At 41.5% G+C, this 15077-nt stretch overlaps 2 protein-coding genes across 4 annotated transcripts in view; both read right to left on the minus strand.

The window, feature by feature from the left end:
- Nucleotides 1-346: 346 nt before the first annotated feature.
- On the minus strand, nt 347-1959 carry lratd2a (LRAT domain containing 2a). The gene has a single exon (XM_079829109.1). It carries the CDS (start codon nt 1434-1436, stop codon nt 624-626), a length of 813 nt encoding a protein of 270 aa, XP_079685235.1. The 5' UTR covers nt 1437-1959; the 3' UTR covers nt 347-623.
- Nucleotides 1960-8395: 6436 nt separating this feature from the next.
- fam91a1 (family with sequence similarity 91 member A1) overlaps nt 8396-15077 on the minus strand; it is a 29822-nt gene continuing 23140 nt past the window's right edge. For 2 of the 3 annotated variants that reach the window (XM_079830012.1, XM_079830014.1), the window contains 8 exons: nt 14854-14988; nt 13949-14062; nt 13780-13852; nt 13062-13199; nt 12645-12752; nt 12362-12485; nt 10808-10877; nt 8396-9943 (listed from right to left, as the gene is read on the minus strand). In XM_079830012.1, the coding sequence (XP_079686138.1) occupies nt 9743-9943; nt 10808-10877; nt 12362-12485; nt 12645-12752; nt 13062-13199; nt 13780-13852; nt 13949-14062; nt 14854-14988 (963 nt within the window). In that variant the 3' untranslated portion in view covers nt 8396-9742. The remainder of the gene's footprint in view (nt 9944-10807; nt 10878-12361; nt 12486-12644; nt 12753-13061; nt 13200-13779; nt 13853-13948; nt 14063-14853; nt 14989-15077) is intronic. The other variant, XM_079830013.1, reaches the window with a different exon arrangement.

The raw sequence follows: 15077 nt of genomic DNA on the forward strand, positions 1-15077 counted from the left end.
CCATCGCTTCACTTCAGAAGGCCTTTATTGACACCCCGGAGCCGTGTGGAGTTTGTTTATTATGGATGGATGCACTTTTTTGAGCTTCAAAGTCGTGCCCGTTCACTGCCATTATATAGCTTGGAAACATCAGGATATTTATTAATATAACTCAGACTGTATTCATCAGAAAGAAGTAAGCCATCGTGGGGTAATTTTCATTTTAAAGTAGGCTAAACGAATCCTTTAAGCACGCAAACCTATCAGGGGCACTAGATCCATTTAGCCATTACTATATTCACAATGCAGCATGGCCCTAGCTGTTTTTATAAAGATGGTTGCAAAAAAAAACAATTATATTAAGGGCACAATTTTTTATTGAAACGTTATTTTATTAAGCAAATTCTTTGTGACATCCTTCCGCTAGAAGATATAGTCCTTGACATGACAGAACATCTACGCGAGCGGCGCATATGATATGTACTGACCAATCACAATTTGTGTCCTCCTTTAAACAGTTCTTTAAGCAAAATAATTATAATGATAATTTCATATACATTTCTTTTGATTTTGCAGGGAAATGTACTGGACGGGTTTCGTGAGAATCACGGATATGTTATTTCTTTCCGGCTACCTGTTGCATGTCAATGAACATTCGTTTCACTTCCGCTATGGCTTAAATGATGCGCCAACTCCTGTATAACAGCCGCTTTACCGATCTGATCATTTCTCCTCTTTTCCATGATCAAATCCTCCAAACTTTGAAACTCCAGCACATGAAACTGTTTGTCAGGCAAGAGGAGCTTTAATCTGTACGGCTGTTTTCCTATCCGTATCTCCACTCCCATCTTAAACTCCCGTTTACCGAATTTGCACCAGGCGGCGAAACACTCCGAATTTCTCCAACTTAATTCTCTGTCTTTCGCGCCCACCTGCTCCATAGCGTTCTGCACCACCATGTCAGGACTCAGGGGTTTGAATTTGTACAGCTCGTTTACGATCCTGCCCCTCCTGCCCTGACTAGCGTCGGTCAGAAAACTGTTCTTGACCTCCGCCCGGTGCAAGTGCACCACCTGGAAGTCCCCGACGTACACAGCCCAGTGCGGGTACTGTCCGGCGGACACGAACTCCAGAACGTCTCCGGGCTTACATTTGTTCAATAAATTCTCCGGGCTAAACGTCTCCAGTTCCCTAGTGCTGCCACTCTTCTCATAAATGCACTCGTCTCGGTGGTAAACCGCGCAGTCCAGCTCGTTGTAGTGCTTCTCTTCCTCCTTCTGCTCTGGTCCATCGACATGTTGATGATGGTGATTATCGTCCAGTTCCTCGTCGTCGGTCGCGAAAATGTACGAGACCCCGATCCGCGGGCCGTCTTCCTCCGTGTCCAGTCCGTTCGGGTCGGTCGTGGGAACTTCGGCGTAACTTAGGTGTGACAGTTTGTCAACCTGGTTGCCCATATATGCCACTTCAGCAGCGGACAGATGGAGTGAAATGAGCTCCACCTGTTACGAGCAGAGAGAGACGGACATCTGGAAGTAGATTCGCTGCGATGCTCCGTCTGCGCAGATAGTTGCTTATTAAAGCTGCACTTGCCAGATCCGCGCGCATCACAATTACCGACCAAAATAAAGAACTTTATATAAGAAGAGTTATGGGATAAGTAAGATGGATTATATCCAGTGTAGGCTACATCCAATGATTCGTGTTGTTGCTTCACGCAGTTAGTTAGTTAGTTACTTAGTCCTTTCACACCTGATGTTTCCAAGCATAGCGATGAAATTAATGTTTCTGCAGTATCCGAGCAAAGACACGTTATTCGCCCCCTTACAGGAACGTAAAGCGCGTTGTTTGTCTCTCGTGCAGCGAATGTCAAAATGTTCCCGATGTTTTGGACTGCACCTGCTTTGTTGCTCGGGTCCATCAGAAATGTGAACTAAACTAACAGGCAGAGCTGAAGAACCAACCACAGTCACACTTACAGCGCTCCCTCATTTAAAGAGACATTACTGGGAAAGAAAAACACAATATAAAGACAGGAACCATCACTAATATGATCAAGAAGGCTAGCTTTTCCAACCGCATTTGTCCTCTTCTATCAGTGTGCATAAAAAAAGTAAATACTACAGGAAAACAAATGTAATTTAATTTAAAAAACAAAATAGAACTCTATATTAGTATCCTACTCAATTTCAGCTTGTAGAAATTTAGTAAAACTTGTTCAATTTTCTAATACTGGTGTTCCCATCATGCACTGGGACATGAATAAATAATAGGCTACGGTTGTATTTTTTCACTGTTTTCAAGCTGTATTTAAGCTACACTGTTTTATCATTGCATTTGATGTTAGGTTTTGTGACATCTGGAATTCATTTTCTACTCAAAATGATCTTTCATACTCAGAAATTATCCATTGAATGTTGCCAGTATTATGTATTGTGTACCAAGTATTGAGATATCTGTGTTTGGATACCACACTTCTATTAAGTAGGCTAGATATGTATACAATATCTACTGTATTATTTATGTAGATGTTCTAAGTAAAGCATAGACTTTAAAAGCATGGCTTATTTCAGTGTTGTATTATTAGAGTAAAATGTAGGCCTACTTAAAACAGGGTAAACTTCAATTAAGTAGAAATTACTCAACAAACTTTAACTGGCCAAGCTTAATTTACTTATTTTTCTTTGTTTATTGTTAAATTAGTTACTTAATTCCATATGTGAATTTTACTTAACTATGCTGAATTATGCTCAATAAAACAACCTAATCCTGGAAATAAAAACACAGTACTGGTTTTGTTGCAGTAACACACCATTCATGTTTCCATCAAAACGTGTTTGTCAAACAGTTTATTAGGGATGGGGCCATCCTTCCTTTCATCCAAATGTTAATGAGTTTTTTCTTCTTTTCTTCATTAACAAGATTAACGGAATGCACAGCTGATATAAAAAAATTGGATGACTAATAATTTCCTTCTACTTAATTCTGAAGTTCTAATTATTGGACAAAAAAACTCAGCACGGATATTCAGTGGCGTAGGCAGAATTGTATTTTTGGTCAGGCATGTGTAAAAGGAAGCGACACTTTCACGCGCACGGGTGTTACTGTCACTGTCACTGTCAACATAAACCAAAACTGTGTGAATCTGCACTTTGTGAAAGTGCGGGGGGCCAGAAACAGACCGAATGGCAGGACTGTATCATAGGCCGTAAAAAAATATGGACGACGCGACTTCATTGACTTCCGCTGACCATAGTTGAAGCTTTCGTAGGCCCGCTCACGGCGCTGACATCTCGGGACCGGAGATGCGCAGTAGCGAACAGGAAGTAGAGGCGCCATTATCAAGAGCCCGCCCACACTTTCACAGATGCATAACAATTCATTATGTTGGTGTGAAATAAACAGTTATAGAAATGTAGAAATTAAAGTTAAAGCTCCAATCTCCTCCCAAAAATCCTGAAAAAAGTCCGTTAGTGCCTCAGTGACAACTTCACTCGGAGAAGCCGTCAATCTCAGCTGTCAATCATGACGTCACACCCCCCGTTTTTATAGCATCACATAACCCACTAAAACTAAACTTATTTAAAAAACGAACACTTGAAATTAAATCATCGTAATAAAAACTGCCTAAAATGACAGAAACCATCTTTAGGAAACAATTATTTTAAGTGTAATTGAATTGTTTAGTGTGTCTCGCGTCCATTCAAATACATGGAGGGGTGGGGTTTAGGAGCTATACTGGGACCGGCAACCGGGGGGCGATCGAGGCTCGGAAGCTTCAGTTTCTGACAGGAGCACTACAGGCTTGGACTGTATACATGGTAGACCTTCCCGTCGAACGCGAATCTCAAGAATGGTCTGTGACGGGGAATAACTTGGATATGAAAGTAAGCATCTTTCAGATCCATTGAGAAAAAACAGTCCATCGGGCGAATCTGCGCGATGATCTGTCTCATCGTTAACATTCTGAAAGGCCGTTTGATAAGGACCCTGTTCAGATGTCTGAGGTCTAGAATGGGCCTGAGGCCGCTATCTTTTTTGGGAACAAGAAAGTAGCGGCTGTAAAAGCCTGACTCGCTCTGGGCTGGAGGATGTTTTGAGGACGTGAGACACGTTGCTCAGTGTGTATTATGCCCGCGAAGCGCGGTGGTTTGTGAGCGAATTGGAGTGAGTAACCTCATTGTATTGTATTTATAACCCATTGTGACACACCAGGGAAGGCCTTCCAAGCCTCGACCCGATTGGACAGGGTTTTTTTTAGTGTCGAGTGGCGGCACGTTGTGCTTGAGCTTAGTCTGACTAGGGTGCTGACGCTGTTGGCAGAGGCAGTGGGCGGGGCTGGACAGCTACAGGCTCTGGCTTTTGCTGCTGCTGAGTCGGGGCATTTGGGCAGAAAGTGACGCATAGCTTGGGATGCCTTTTGTGCCGTAGTGTAATGTTCCGTAAAGCCATCCACCGCCGGGCCAAATAGGCAGTTGAGAGAAATAGGAGCATCTAGGAAAGCGGTTTTATCGGCTTCTTTGATCTCCATCAAGTTCAGCCACAAGTGGCATTCCAAAACCACAAGGCTGGCCATTGACCTGCCTATGGCTTGGGCGGTGGCTTTTGTAGCGCGAAGAGCCAGGTCTGTGACATTACGCAGGTCGCGGAAAGCCTCCTAATCAGGTCGAGTCTCGTCCATAGCACAGAGGAGTTTGGCCTGGAAAACTTGTAGGACCGCCATCGAGTGGAGGGCGGAGCCTGCTTGGCCGGTGGAAGTATAGGCCTTACCTGCTAAGGCTGAGGTGAAGGTGGGCAGAGGTATGCGGCCACAGCTTCCTCTAGTGGAGGAAGCTTTTCATATCCTTTCTCCTCGGCACCGTCAATAGTAGAGAACACGTGCGAGGTCGATGAGCACAGACGTGCAGAGTACGGGGCATGCCACGATTGAGCCAATTCCTCGTGAACCTCAGGAAAAAATGCTGTGGCTCTTTGTCGAGGGGCCTGTTGGCGTACTGGCAGGAACCATTCTTTGAGGTGGCTGAGTGCAGGCTCCTCAGGCGATTCCCAGTCTAGGCCGACCTCGCTGACAGCTTTTGTGAGGACACCGATTAGTTCGGCGTCCACACCAGCCCTGGAGTCGCTGCGTTGCTGAGATGTTGAGGGGGCAATGTCATCAACAGAGCCACGGAGTCATCGTGTTGATGCTCTTGTGGGTCGTCATTAGGCCCGCCGAAAAAGACGAGACCCTCTGCGTCGGGGGGGGGGGGGGGGGGGGGTGCAAGTCCGAAAGCGAGGCACTCAGGCATTGGGCCAACATGATCTCGCTGACCTCTGAATACTCAGCCCTCTGAATCCGCCGTTTTTTCCGCCAAGGTTTGGACGGGAAAGGGAACGGGAGAGCGCAAGGTTATGCTTTGAAAAGAGCAGGAAGCGACATAAGAGGAGAGCGGCATACTCTCGCAGTGAGAGCAGACGGCCCCGGTGAGAGTGGCGTCCACGTGGGCCTTGCCCAGACAGATCACACACTCGCCATGGCCGTCCTCTTCATGCAGAGCATTTCTGCATGTGCCACAAGTGTGGTGCGACATTGTTGCTTTTTTGTGAAGCAAGGCTTAGTAAAAGGAGACACGGAGAGCGAATGGAAACAGCGCGACATCTCACGGGATCGCTGCCGATTGAGGGGTGGCTAGCTCGCTGTTCTGTTGCAGGCTCTTCTTTTCTCTGCGAGAAGGTGAAGGCTTCGAGTAGGATCAGCGAGGGCCCGAAGATCGACGCTGAAGGAGAATAATCTGAATTCTATAGCAATGCAAGCGTCTTTTATAGGCAGATGCCCTGCCCACTTGGCGGGCTCTGCGTTCAGCTTTGCGGCTTCGCACCAATTGGTTCGCGCAGTTGCGCCGCTCTAACATTGGTTCATGCAGTTCCCACTGGCCAGCCAATAGTGTGCGAGTGGCCTCAGCACTATTATGGCTGTGCAGTAGTACTGCGTGATTTTATAAAAGGCTTCTGTATTTCAGGAAAAAGGAGTTTTCCCAAAGCGTCTAGCAGACGCAATACGACTGACCATTGAAAGGGAACTAGGATAACTATTCTAGACACATTTAACTTTTGTTTCACAGAAACATTACACAGTCCTTAAGGGGGGCGTTTTCCCTCACTCTACCCTAATCATGCACTGTTCGTTCATCAGCCAGAGGAGAACTGGCCCCCTGACTGAGCCTGGTTTCTCCTAAGGTTTTTTTCTCCATTCTGTCACCTAATGAAGTTTTGGTTCCTTGCCACTGTTAGCTTTGGCTTTTGGCTTGATTAGTTGGGGACACTTAATATTCAACTACTGATCTGCCTGCATTGACACCATCGATAATTGAACTGAACTGGACGATGGCATCACTGTTTTCTCCAGAGTGGCTGTACAGTTGCATTATTTTCCTGTTATCACTGTAAAACTCCTTTGAAATCTGTGTTGTAAAAAGTGCTATGTAAGGTGACTTGACTTGACATCATAACGGCAGAGAAATCTATTGGTGTGGACGCTAAACTTTTAATAATCATTGTAATTCTACTATAATGAGGTCCACACTACATTAACAACAAAGAGAAACAATATCGATGGAATCTCTTTCAGAATTTTTTTTTTTTTTCAGCAGATGAACGATGAAAACATTGACAGCCAATCAGAATCCAACTGAGCTAGCCTTGCGCATTTAAAGGGCTAGTTCACCCAAAAATTTAAATTAGCCCATGACACCCTCAAGTCATCCTATGTATATGACATTCTTCTTGCGGACAAATAAAATCGGAGTTGTCTTAAAAAAAAAAGTCATGGCTTTTCCAAGCTATATAACGGCAGTGAATTGTTGTTTCGTTTTTGAAGTCCATAAAAGTGCATCCATCCATCATATAACTGCTCCTCACGGCTCTGGGGGTTAATAAAGACCTTCTGAAGTGAAGTTCGTGTAAGAAAAATATCCATATTTAAAACTTTCTAAAGTAAATTATCTAGCTTCCGTGCTCCAGTACTAATGAGAGTCTAGAAACGACCCTGTTCACAAATAAGGTATCGGGAGTCTTTTCAACTGTAAATGTATTTAACCTCTTTTCCCAAATAAGTGACAAATTACATCAAAATATAGCTTTTAGAAAGGGAAGGGAGAGGAGAGGAGAGGAGAGGAGAGGAGAGGAGAGGAGAGGAGAGGAGAGGAGAGGAGAGGAGAGGAGAGGAGAGGAGAGGAGAGGAGAGGAGAGGAGAGGAGAGGAGAGGAGAGGAGAGGAGAGGAGAGGAGAGGAGAGGAGAGGAGAGGAGAGGAGAGGAGAGGAGAGGAGAGGAGAGGAGAGGAGAGGAGAGGAGAGGAGAGGAGAGGAGAGGAGAGGAGAGGAGAGGAGAGGAGAGGAGAGGAGAGGAGAGGAGAGGAGAGGAGAGGAGAGGAGAGGAGAGGAGAGGAGAGGAGAGGAGAGGAGAGGAGAGGAGAGGAGAGGAGAGGAGAGGAGAGGAGAGGAGAGGAGAGGAGAGGAGAGGAGAGGAGAGGAGAGGAGAGGAGAGGAGAGGAGAGGAGAGGAGAGGAGAGGAGAGGAGAGGAGAGGAGAGGAGAGAGGAGAGGAGAGGAGAGGAGAGGAGAGGAGAGGAGAGGAGAGGAGAGGAGAGGAGAGGAGAGGAGAGGAGAGGAGAGGAGAAAGAAAGAAAGAAAGAAAGAAAGAAAGAAAGAAAGAAAGAAAGAAAGAAAGAAAGAAAGAAAGAAAGAAAGAAAGAAAGAAAGAAAGAAAGAAAGAAAGAAAGAAAGAAAGAGAAAGAAAGAATTAGATGGTTATAGGGTGAATTCAGGGTGATTGGGGCAGTTTTTGCCATTAAAATGACTAGGAGAAAATGTCCCAATCACCCTGAATTCACCCTATTTCTTTTATACAAGCCTGTATTTCTCTGTGTAAAAGTTTTCTAGGTTGCAAGCACATCTACAATAAAAATGGATAGTGTAGCCACCTGCTGTGTCAAATTTCCTCCCATACACGCATTTCTTGAAATATTAAAAGTTTCTGACTTCAGCTACTGGCCTAGTTTTAAAGAGCAAGTCTTCAGATAAAACCAATTTCAATTATTAAGCTACAAGAAGATTAATTATAAAATTAATGACAAAGTAAAACCACTACGTACACTAGCCTTGCACATACTGTAGGATGGAAAATACAGAACAGCTCAAAACAAATTGTTGACAGGCATCATCAGATGCTTTTCTCCCCCTTTTTCTCGCTTGTGTTATTCCTATGATGACATGCTCCATTTCAGGGCCTCACTGCCCCCTGGTGATACCCCAAATTTGTGTTGCTATAGTAATTACAGTCACCGGGGAGCCGGCCTGCCTGTGGCTGAGCCATCAACAACCTGAAGAAAACAGCTTTCTAAATGAAAAGAAAAAAAAAACACATGCCAACACTTGTAATTGGTGTTTTTGTAACATATTTATTAGTACTTTCATATACTTTTTACATATTCATTTGTTATGACATATATTTTGGAGAATGGGATGGAGTGAGGGGAGAAATGTAACTTCTGTACCCATTTAATTACAAAGAGCATGTACACAGTCCCATCAAGTACACTACAACAGAGAGTTCCTAAAATGCAGGGTGACTTTATAAAACTATCAGGGATTTTTTTCTCCCTAACACTGTGACAGGGTCAGGCACGGGGCCGGTGTTGTTTTGGATCGTATCGATGCAGGAAGGAATGGACAGGGGAAATAAAGAGATGAGGAGAGAACGGCGCACAACACACACAACGACTCTACACACTCATCATGCAGCATCAAGATCTCTAATCGGTCTTCATCATCATACACCACTATAAGGTTTGATTGGGAAAACACTGGCAGCACCCTCAGTAAAGGCATGAGGGAAAAGGTCAGGCCACTGAGGGGGATTTTAATGCTGTATTACTGCATATTCGCACAATAAACTCTAAACCTATATTGATATTCAACACATCTAGGTACTGATGGATGTTTGATAACCTTGTTGTCACTAATTGCAGGTTTGTGTGCCTGAGCTCGACTAAAACGAATTGAACGTGTTCAAACTGGCCAAGAGAAATAAATGCATTTGGTGATCCAGCAGTCTACTGGGCAAAAAGCAAATAAGGCAGCAAGAAAGTAAAATAACGGTAAAAAAATCAACATAAAACAAGTTGGTCTTTGGTCTCAGTGAAGCAGAAATGCTCCTCTGCCAAGCAGAATTGAGAGACAGGTTTTTCCAGCTGGCATCCGACTCAACAACCGAATAGACTGTAATCAAGTACCAACAAAGGTCTTGATTTACAACAAAAAAATAATAATACAAATAAATCGTTTGAACCTGAATGTCTTCCACAGGCTTTGTGCAAAAAGTAAACCTCAACTTCATGTTTTCAAACCCTTCAGTCAAGTCGTTTTTGAGATTTTGTGCAGTGATATCATGCATCAGGTCACAAAACATGACAATACGAGTAGGCTGACTTTATCCAACCCCAGGATTGGTCCTATGTTTTCCAAGCAAAGTCTATATACACATTAAAAGGTCAATATAGGATCATTTGTAAATAGCTTTTCTATTTTGTAATTGTGTGACGTTGGGTGAATGAGACATGTGATTTTAGAGTTACTCTGGACTCTCTGGACGCTCGCATCCAGATGTGACGGGTGGCGGCAGCATTTGATGATTGTGTGATTGAGTGCCACAGGTAACATGGTAACTCATGACATAAGTGCGTGGATTATGGTGTGGATCTGCACAGGGTTATTTTGAGAGTGCTATTTTATGTGGGCTGATCTCTCTGTGGGGCAGAGATGTGTAGGGAGGGTGGCGCTCGGCCGCTCCATTCCTTCAGCTCGCCGTCCTTGAAGAGCAGGTTGATCGCAGGGAGGGGGACGCCAGACTCTGCCGGTGGCTGACACAGGGGACCCGAGACCCCACTGTCAGGGTCCGCAGGCTGTTTTCCGTCCTGTGAGGGACACATCTGACAGTGAAAAAATTATTCCTGGAGTCTCACGCTTCTTGCCCATCTTTATAGAGATTGCAATCTAGCTGATGAAATATTTTACAGCAGAGCATACCCTGCTAAAAAGTCCAGCATAAAGCATCATGAATTTTCATGTTGGTCCAGGCTGGTTTAGATCCTGACTGGTCTGCGGCTATACAGACCCATAGGCAACAAAATGCGATGCGTTGTATATTCAGACATTTTTTTTTTTATCAGAACGAGCATTAACTTCTTGAGCAATTTGAGCTACAGTAGCTCGTCTGTTTGATCGGACCACACGTCCAGCCTACGCTCCCCGCTTACATCAATGAGCCTTGGCCACACATGACCCTGTCGCTGATTCACCACGGTTCCTTCCTTGGTCCACTATTGATAGATACTGACAACTGCAGACCGGGAACACCCCAGAAGAGCTGCAGTTTTGGAGATGCTCTGACCCAGTCGTCCAGCCATCACAAATTGGCCCTTGTCAAACTCGCTCAAATCCTTACGCTTGCCCCTTTTTTACTGTTTCTAACACATCGACTTTGAGGACAAATTTTCACTTGCTGCCTAAAATATCCCACCCACTAACAGGAGTCGTGATGATAAGATAATCAGTGTTATTCACTTCACCTCATTATGCCTAAGGTCATGTTATGCCGGATCTGTGTATATTCACTATAGAAGTTCCTGTTGGAAATTGCAATTTTCCATTATACCTCTAGGTTTTCCATGACTGTGTTATACAGCTGAATGAAATCTTTGAAATAAGACATTAGCACTGCTACTGAGAACTAAATCCACATTACAATACTAAATCCAAATTAGGAACAATAAAAAAAATCAGAGAAGATTTACCTGGAATGAATGAACAAAACTGAGAACTTTTAATGCCAGTTTTCGACTGGAATGTAGTAACTCTTGAAGACTGCAAAAGAAACAGAGTATGTTCCTTATTCTTTATTCCCAATTTTGCCATGTCTGTTGTTATTAAAGATGACACGATTATATATGCGTAATGCTGTTTAAATAAGCTTAAAACATTGTTGATGCATTTTTTCAATAGGTCAATATACATGCAGACATTGTTTCTGATTAAAAAAAGCCCAGGTCAGTTGCAGACTGTCACAGAGACCAGATGTGATTTCTCACACCACCTATTTTGGTGTTATCTGTCAGTGTAGTTGGGAAGATAATCGAAAAATGGTAGCACTGATAATTAAAAATGGCGAAGGTGATATATTTTTTCCTTCTTCTGGAATACACACATTGAATTGGTATTCCAAAATATCAGGTTTATTTATAGCCTGTTAGACTTGGCATCTTAAATTATAATTGAAGCTTAACAAAACATTCATTTGAACAAACATGAATGAGAAGGTCATTATTTAATTATTAATTATATCACTGTTATTGTCATAGGGGAGAATTCAGGGGTTAATTGGGAGAAGGTTGGGAGGATTTTTTTGTATTTAACGCGTTAAGTTCTAGAAAGAATATTAGGGTGAATTCAGGGTGAGTGGGACACTTTTTGCCATTGAGATGACTTGGAAAAAGTGTCCCACTCAGTCACCCTGAATTCACCATAATTTTCTTTCTAGAACTTAATGCGTTAAATACAAAAAAGACTACACAATGAACTACAAATATTTCAATTTATTCCCAGCTCTAATATATACATATAAATGAATGCGCTTAGGTATGGAAAAAAATGTATAGACAGTCCTCATTCAAACAGAGAGAGCTGTATATTACTATATAAAATATTAAAATTATGGCTTTTAATTATACTCTATGTTGAATGGCTATAATCACTAATTTCATGCCCAGAAATTGAGAAAAAATTCCATTTAATAGAGATATCATTAGCAGTATTAGTTCTCTGAAAAATGGCATTAAAAATGTTGTTTCTACATTAATTTGGAGATTCAATGTGAAAATATGTATGACAATATAAAAATATATTAAATATTTTAATGTTAGGTGTGATTAATTAATTTTTTTCTGTAATTAATCCTGATTCGTGATTGACAGCACTAATAATAATAATAATAATAATATTTTTTTATTTTATTACATATATATTTATATACATACATATTATTAGTGCTGTCAATATATATCTATATATCTATATCTATATCTATATATATATATATATATATATATATATATATATATATATATATATATATATATATATATATATATACTGCCACTTTTATTGATATGGATAGTGTACGGACAAAAGGAAATGATAGATAAAGGGATACAGAGGTGGGACTGGGATCGGGAAAGTAATAGGCTGGATTCAAATGTGCTTAGCCAGAAATGTTTGCAGACATGCAAACATAGTATTTTTAAACACCTGTATGCACAGTAAAAAAAAGGGACATTTGTTCAGGTTGTCACCTGTCTTTGCTGCAGAGTTTGTGGGAGACGATCCTCTGACACACTTTGCGGTTTAGCTCAGAGCTAAAAAGAGGCATCCCAAAGCAAAGCTCCAGAGGAACCCATTCATCCTCATTGGACGATCCTGGGAGAGTGAGCAAACATGATTTTCTGAGCACCTCATATTGATTAGCATTTCCCACTAGTACTCTCAACTCAATTTACACATTCTGACACGTTCATATCCATTCTGCATGTTTTCTAAAAGAAAAATGGTTCTGGCTATCAGTCAAAGAACACCTACCTTCTGTTCCCTGTTTCTTGCTGCCATCTCCGTTATTCTCCTCAGTAACCAACTCGAAAGATTCATTGCTTCCGTTGGGATCAAGCACTCCGCTAAGATCAGGGTCTCCTGTGAGGAAAGCAAAGAGAGTGAATCTCATGTTCCTTTGAGACCCTGAAGGTAGCGTTCAAGTTTCACTCTGACTAGTGATGCAATCAAACATGTGGACTGCAATTAAAACATTAATTGAATTAGAGACCTGCTCTAATAAAACACACTTGTGAGAGATTGAACCGGTTGTTCTCATTCTAATCTAATTGCAGCACTTATCGATACAGCCTGGAGTGGCTAATGATCAGCGTAGGGACTGTCCTTATAAGGGCTTTCATAGATTGGTTAAATGTACAATGTGGATTCAGAAGATGCTCTTAGCCCCACCGTCGGCGTCACTGGGTCGTCTGCGATGTCTGTTGTTGTGGTTGAGCATGGTGATGTAGCCACACTGGTGCTCCAGATCCACTTTGTCCCGCAGGATCTTAAGGGCTTTGTGTGCACACATATTGGAATATGAGAACTCTGGGAGAGGCAAAACAAATCAGAGCGGCCAGTTAGAACGGCTCGGCTAATCAGAGTGCTAAAATGAGGCACAAAAGACACATCTTTAGTGACCTTAACAAGTAATTGAACACATTATCATCAGTTTATGTAGGTTTAACGGCCCCACTTTATATAAGGTGGCCTTAAGTACTATGTACTTACATCAAAAAATAAGTACAATGTACTTACTGTGTTCAAATTGTATTGCAAAACACCTTTGCTGATATTGAGGTGGGATACGGGTAGTGATAGGGACAGGTGGGGTGGTATGGGTAAGTTTAAGGGTAGGGTTAGGTGAAAGGGAAGTGCCAACTGTGTAATTACAAATGTAACTACAGAAATTAATTAGAGACGTAATTACATGCAGGTATTTTTTAAAATGTAAGTACAATGTAAAAACATGTATGTACACAATAAGTGCATTGTATCAAATGATTAATTAAAATGTTAGTACATAGTAGTTAAGGCCACCTAATATAAAGTGTGTCCGGTTTAACTAATGACATTCAGACATTTTTGTGTCCAAGGCCACTGTATGTATAGATAACAGAGATTTTACCTGCTTTAAGGTCTTCGTCGTCAAATGGGAAGGGGACATGGACAGTCTCACCATGTCCGTGCATTCCATGACCCTTAACAGAGTGAAAAATGTTGATATAACTTGGATACGAGAATATGTTACATGGTATATGAATAACTATTGGGTGTTCAGGGTCTCCCGGCATTACCTGAATGAGCACAGCAGAGTGGGTCAGGGCATCATTCAACATTGTTAGCACGTTGGATGTTGGGACTACCCCGGGGTCATGACCCCATGATGTAATAAGCAGTCGATCATAGGCCTGAGCAACATGCCAAATGAAAATGTAAGCATTATTTCAATTTAAAAGATCTACGTAATTCAAAAAAAAAAACTTGGAATTACATTTATGTCAAATAACTTTAACAGTTACAATAACTAAATATAAAATGTGTTTATAATGCATATGTACATTACACATTTAATTAATCAAAAGTGACAGAACAAAAGTTCTTTCAAATAAATGCTGTTCTTTAGAATGTTCTATTTGTCAAAAAATAATTTTCCACATGATCAGTTTTCAACACTGAAAATATTTTTTTTTTCTTTATCACCATATCAGCATAGTAGAATGATTGCTGAAGGATCATGTGACACTGAAGACTGGAATAATTATGCTGAAAATTCAGCTTTGCCATCACAGTAATAAAGACATTTTAAAATATATTAAAATAGAAAACAGTTATAATGTGAAATTGCAATCATATTTCACAAATTTGATCAAATAAATGCAGACTTGGTGTGCATGAGAGACTTCTTTCAAAAACATAAAATGTATACAATATTTAAAAAATTGAATGGTAGTGTGTGTAAATGTATTTTGTAATTGAGACTTTTTTCATTTGTATTAATATATGGGTGATGGAATTTTGAGAAAAAGGGGGGGGGGGGGTCTTATTTAGCTACAAGTAATGTAAAAAAAAAAAATTAAAATGCATTAAAATATTAAAATAAATGCATTTAAATATTTAAAAAGAATACTGAATGTAATAAGAATTGTATGAAATTGGAATGCAGAATAAAGCAAAAAAATATTTGAATGCTGAGACTGACCTGGAAGATGTCTGGAAGCTTTCGTAGCCTGGAGCCCTTGGACAGCAGCAGTGAAGGAGGGCCTTGACCAGCGACAGAATACAGATACAGCTTGAACCAGATGGAGCTGACCTCAGGAATGGCTGGACCGATGTGCTAAAAAAACCCGGATCAGACATTATAAAGATACTCTAACATACATGCCCAACTTCCAACCAACAGCTCCTAGTGACAAAACATGTAAT

The sequence above is a fragment of the Gobio gobio genome, assembly GCF_949357685.1.
Source record: "Gobio gobio genome assembly, chromosome: 11".
NCBI classification, from domain to species: domain Eukaryota; kingdom Metazoa; phylum Chordata; class Actinopteri; order Cypriniformes; family Gobionidae; genus Gobio; species Gobio gobio.

Excerpts from the sequence above, each read along its gene's own strand:
- lratd2a (XM_079829109.1), bottom strand. The coding sequence starts at position 1,436 with ATGGGCAACCAGGTTGACAAACTGTCACACCTAAGTTACGCCGAAGTT.